Below are 6,000 nucleotides of genomic sequence, written 5' to 3' on the forward strand. Positions count from 1 at the left end.
GAAAGATTCTCAGTGTGTTTGGAAATTACCAGTCTTCCCATCTTTCACACCATAATCTTTGAGTGTTTTTGCCTTGCCCAGCTATGCCTTTTTAGGTATTTATCGAGCCTTTATTGGTCTACCGGGCCACCAAATACCTTTTCAAGTGGCATATTTGGTGAGAAACCTTCAGACATATTAAAAAGGGGATACAAACATTTCTAATGTGAGTCTCAAAGTACACAGTGTTCACTATCTAGGTCCCTCCGTGATCACAAATCATTAAATGCTCTGGCAGGATAAAAGCTGACTTGTGAGATTACTACATAAAGTCAAATTATAACATTTGCATGTCTATTGAAAATATGGACATTAGAAAGGTCGAAGAAGTGTCTTTTAGGATTATTCACTCATTTCAAACCTTCAAAGAATTCTTTAAAAGCTTAAAAAATTATAGCTCTTTTATGTTATTGCTTCCTAGAGGGAATTTTCATGCTAAATAATGCATTCAGGGTGTAAATGATACTGCACCCATCATTATAACAATTAAAAACTATTGCTGCTTCACAGATATGTAGTTTAAACACATTTTGTAAAATAGTGAATAGTAATAATGTGAATTCTTAACCCATTTGGCAATGTTAACAATAGAATCACCCGTAAAAAAAAGTTACATTATTGTGTTGCTACTATGGGTCAAAATATTTATACCACAGGAGATTGAAAAAAAACTTTAAAGTTATAAATGTAATAAGAAGCATAGCTAATACGCTTTTCGTGTTGGAACATCAACTTGTCATGTAAGTGACAAGCGCATAAACTGCCGCAATGCGTTTCTCGCCTGACTGAAGACTGACAATTAAAAAAAAACTATAAGCCTGTGTTTTAATTATACACAGCTTTGCCAGCTGTACTACTCACATAGGACAGACACATTCAGTTAATCACATTACTTCATATTTATTGCATGTGCAATATATTCCCTGAGATTAACAAATCATTGTAAATTCAAATCTTTAAATTTGTTCAGGTTTACGTCATTTCAAAGTCATCACATTTCTCTGGTGCAAATACGAGCAACACATGGGAATGACAGCGTGATGCCAAGACAACAACCAAATCGTACCAAGAAGACTTCAAAACAGTGAGGACAGACTCACAGGTGTGAGGGGAACCTATGGCTTAAAAAATTAGTGTAATGCAATTTAGCATGTCTGTAAACATTCCCACAGTGTGTCACAACACATGACCTGCAGCTACTACCTTGTTAGTACTACTGATAATAAGTTAACATAATCACATCAATCCCCCTTTTCACATGACACAATGTAAATACTACCATACTTGTTGAATTGACATCTATTATCACAGTCTTCATGGAAGATCAAAGGCAGAATTGTAGAAGGACACAATTACTGTAAGACTCACAGACGCCCACTACTGCTGCACACACATTCAAATCCACACATGCAAAGATCTAGACCAGGTCTAAAATAAACAAATGTTGTAGTCAGGGTGTTGTTTTTAAACTTCTAAAAGGTTCAATATTTTTAAGATACAACACATGGCTTACAATAGGATCTGATATTACATTTAAAAACTTCAAACTCAGACTTCAGCGTTCCTGTTCTTGACATTGGCGTTCATTTCTGGAGCTAACGGTTGAGTCATCACTACCTGCACTGTTAGTCACAGGTTTTTAAAATCTTTTGAGCAACTAAATCAATTATTCTTTCACTTGCCTCAGGAGTCACATTGATTTAACCTCGTACTAAAGTCAGCGACCCATTTTGGTGAATTTATTCCACATGTCTCCTCGAGTTGGGAGTCAGTCATTAGTGGTTGTGCTGCTGTACATGCTTGTGACTGCAGTGCTCGTTGTGTTTGTGATCCAGTTCGAGGAGTTTCAGCATCTCCTGGATGACAGCCTGAAGAGCTCTACCCAGGTCCTGGCTGCTGTAGGGTTTTCCTAGCGGAGGCACATGGATGAAGGCAGAGCGACCCTGTCCCAGATGCAGAGAAGTGTAATAGGTGTAGTCACACAGATACCTGCCAGGGAGCCAAAGGATGGATGTTACGTTATGTAAAGTCACATTTATACTTTGCAAAACAGTAGGAGCCCCTGGCTGATTGAGTTTGGTCATAAAACAATCTTAATTATGGTGCATAAATGCGATAATTCAATGTCAAAGAGAGAAATATTTTGTCTACTGGTAAGTGTAGCGGAAGAGTGGAAGATGTTGACAGAAACTTTACTTAAACCAAATTCCACAGACTAAAATACAGCAGACAATACTTGCATTAATATAAATAAATCAGACCTCTATATATTTTGTCCATGTAAAACCAAACTTCTAAATGTCTTGTGGCCTTATTCAGAACAGGCATGAAAAAGGAAGCTATGCAATGTTTAGTTGGCGGATTGTAGAGAATTATGTTGTCATTTACTGCAATATAATCAGTGGTAATAACTGATAAATGACTTGTTACTATTAATTATGTGATTTCTCACTGCAATTCATAAACAGACTATTTACTATTTATTTATCAGAATCAGCTTTATTTGCCATGTATGTGTACACATACGAGAAAATTGACACAGGATTGTACAATGCTCTCGATGTGCTTACTCATACAATAATATAATAATAAAATCAGACACAGGCTACAGTATAGTATTGTTATTGTATTTCCTTTTTGTATTCCATTATAAAATAGAGGTCAAATAGGCCTTTTTCATAGAAGACATTCTGACATGTCACAGTAGGAAAAGCAGATGTGCTTTTCCTATAGGGTGTGCGCATGTGTGAAGTTTCCCGTATGTGTAAATAACATCACTCACCTCCCAGCATCCTTAGATACAGAAAGAGTGACCCCGAGGCCAGAGTCATTGACCCTTTTGCAGACTGTATCCATGTCCAGGACTGAGAGTATGCAGTCGGGGCCATTCTCCATGCAACACTGGGAAGCTGGGTAGAAGCTGCAGTTGTCCAGGCGTTTGTAACCCTTGTTGTGGCCGCACTGCTCCAGAGTGACAGTGGTGGCTAACCCAGAAACACCGACATGGACCACTAACTGCTCACAGGACCCCAAAAGACAGAGGTGGTAGAGGTTAGTTGGGGCATTTTAGCGACATTTCATGGAGCTATAGTATGGTGGAAATTTTTTTTTTTTTCTAAACTCCAGTGTATTTTCTTGAATACCTGTGGCTGGTGCTCTTTCCACAAAGATGGCAGTAGGATCTGAACAGCCTGGTATTCAACAGGCACCTCACACACATGAAGGTCTACTGCTTCACCCAGCCCCAATCGTTCCAGTTCCTGTGAGCACAGAAAACATATATACTTAGCAAAAAAACGAAACATCCTCTGATTTTTTACAACTGCTTTTATTTTCCATAAATGACCATGACCATAAAAAAAATTCAACTACTACATTTACATTTACTCATTTGGCAGACGCTTTTATCCAAAGTGACTTACATTTGAGGAACAACATATAAGCATCAACAGAGCATCAAATACAGATCTACAACCGACAATACATACTAGTAAGAGCAGCAATAAATACTAGTAACAGCTCATAGTTCATATCACATCAATGGGGTAAATACCTAGGGAAGGAAGTAAGCGTTAACAAAAAATGTGCAATCAATACAAGATAATTGTAAGGGGCTAGAAGAAGAAGAGCACAGGAAGTGCATGTTAGAGGTTTGGAGTTAGAGGTGTTATAAGAGGAAGTGTTCTCGGAAGAGATGAGTTTTCAAGAGCTTCTTGAAGTTAGAGTGGGACGCCCCTGCTCTGATGGTGGTAGCTCGTTCCACCATCGTGGTGTCACAGATGAGAACAGCCGAGACTGGGATTGCTTTGTGTGAGGGGATAGCAGAGCAGTGTAGTGGCCAAGAAGGAACGTAAGTTTGTATTATGGAGTTTAGGTAGATGGGTGCAGACCCAGTAGTCACTCTGTAAGCACTAGTGACTTGAATCTGATTCTGGAGGCCACGGGGAGCCAGTAGAGGTCACACAGTAATGGAGTGACATGAGTCTTTTTGGGCTGATCAAAAACCAGACGCGCTGCTGCGTTCTGAACCATTTGTAAGGGTTTCACCGCACAAGCTGGAAGACCTGCTAGGAGGGCATTGCAATAGTCGAGGCAAGACATAACCATGGCCTGTACCAGAAGCTGGGTGGCATACTGAGTGAGGTAGGGCCTGATTTTCCTTATGTTGCATAGAGCAAAGCGGCATGACCGAGAGACAGCAGCAACATGTTCTGAAAAGGACAGCTGGTCATCAATCATGACACCCAAGTTTCTCACCACCCTGGTTGGAGTGATGGTAGAGGAGTCGAATTGTAGTTTGATGTTATGGTGGATAGATTGCTTGGCTGGAATGACCAAGAGTTCAGTCTTAGAGAGGTTTAGTTGAAGGTGGCAAGCCTTCATCCATGCAGATATGTCCGAGAGACAGTCCCTGATCCGCGCCAAGATGGTGGGGTCGTCTGGCGGGAACGATAGGTAGAGTTGCGTATTGTCTGCATAGCAGTGGTAAGAGAAGCCGTGAGAGCGAATGATCTCACTAAGACATAAAGTGAACAAAGTTTCACAGGCATGTGAGAAACACATATGGAAAAAATTTGTCCCTGAACAAAAGGGGGCTCAAAATCAAAAGTAACATTAGGTATCTTGTGTGGACCTGAGGTTCTGTGCAGGGGTTGCCACTGTGAGAATGATTAGCTGTCCTTCCTGCACCCCTTTAGTGCCTTCTTAGGCACATCACAGTACAGATCTATTGCTCTGGCAACAGGCACACAGCTGAGCAGGGACCCTGTGCATCTTTCTTTTGGTGTTTTTCAGAGTCAGTAGAAAGGTGTCCTTAGTGTTTTAAGTTTTTGTAACTGTGGCCTTAATTACCTATGTCTGTATGCTGTTAGTGTATCAACGACCATTCCACATGTGCATGTTCATTGATTGTTTATGGTTCATTGAAAAAGCATAAAAAACAGTTGCTGAGTTTATATATAGAGCTTAACTGCAGTTGCGGTCTGAAAGAACTTTACAGTCCAACGATAAATAATGAAATTAAATGACAACCCCTTAGTCAGGTGACTCCCCACAAAAAAATCTACTCATAAATTGCAATTTCCTGTTTAACTGCCAAATTTAGGTAACACCAAAACACCTTACACCAAAGTCCCTAACTTGCACCTTTGTCAAAAATGGACAAAAAACAGCATTACTTAGTTACCTGTACTGCCACCCAGCTGGAGTTCACTGCATGTTCCCCAAAAGGCTCAAAACCTGCAGAGAAAAGAGTGTCAAAAATTGTCAACCAGGACTCTTCACTGCAGCAATGACACACAATGCAGCAAAGTTAATATAAAAAACTGAGCGAGGTTGCTTATCTGTCATGGACAGAAGGGATAAGGGTGAATGTAAAAAAGGAGTCTAAAGGTTGCATCAAGCTAAACATTAATTGTAGCAACAGCGCGTGACACACAGTTGAGCAGCTAAGGAGTTTCAGTCTTCTCCTGCTGCATATCTTTGTTTCCTTATTTAAACCAGCAGACAAAGCCCTTCTCTCCTGACATGAACGTTATTCTCTGCAGAGCATTAATTAGCAGTGTCATTAAATATTTATAATACAAACACAGCCATTAAATCATTTTAACAAGATCAACTGGGCAGCCCAGACACAAGCAGGAAACTATGAGCTGTTACCATAACAGAGCAGTAGTGACAATAAAGAAATCATGTAAGACACATTTGTCTCTCCCCACTCCTCTGACCAATCAAAACCTCTCACCTGTTACAATTACTTTCTTCTTATTGGCCATTATCCACGATGTTGTGACAAGAATTGTCATAGGTTTATAATAAGGGGATCAAATATCCCAATCAATAATGACAGGATTGTCTATGCTTGCCGCCTGACTTCTTCTGGCCCAGAGCTGAAAGGAAATGACACACCAAATCTGGATGGATCATACTGCCATCTACTGTTTGGGAATGCATAACCCACAA

General features: G+C 40.0%; 1 protein-coding gene across 1 annotated transcript; it reads right to left on the reverse strand.

Annotated features, from left to right (window-relative positions):
- Positions 1 to 919: 919 nt before the first annotated feature.
- LOC123973008 (pyroglutamyl-peptidase 1-like) lies at positions 920 to 6,000 on the reverse strand. Its single transcript, XM_046052837.1, has 5 exons — positions 5,783 to 6,000; positions 5,225 to 5,277; positions 3,183 to 3,299; positions 2,822 to 3,054; positions 920 to 2,028 (listed from the first exon to the last, which is right to left on the reverse strand). Exons 1-5 carry the CDS (start codon positions 5,841 to 5,843, stop codon positions 1,815 to 1,817), a joined length of 678 nt encoding a protein of 225 aa, XP_045908793.1. The 5' UTR covers positions 5,844 to 6,000; the 3' UTR covers positions 920 to 1,814.

Source organism: Micropterus dolomieu, linkage group LG06 (assembly GCF_021292245.1).
Source record: "Micropterus dolomieu isolate WLL.071019.BEF.003 ecotype Adirondacks linkage group LG06, ASM2129224v1, whole genome shotgun sequence".
NCBI lineage: Eukaryota > Metazoa > Chordata > Actinopteri > Centrarchiformes > Centrarchidae > Micropterus > Micropterus dolomieu.

Excerpts from the sequence above, each read along its gene's own strand:
- LOC123973008 (XM_046052837.1), bottom strand. The coding sequence starts at position 5,843 with ATGACAATTCTTGTCACAACATCGTGGATAATGGCCAATAAGAAGAAA. Across the intron at positions 3,055-3,182 it reads GGAAAGAGCACCAGCCACAG|TTAGTGGTCCATGTCGGTGT; the intron begins GTATTCAAGAAA and ends TCCTGTGAGCAG. Across the intron at positions 2,029-2,821 it reads GTATCTAAGGATGCTGGGAG|GTATCTGTGTGACTACACCT; the intron begins GTGAGTGATGTT and ends GCTCCCTGGCAG.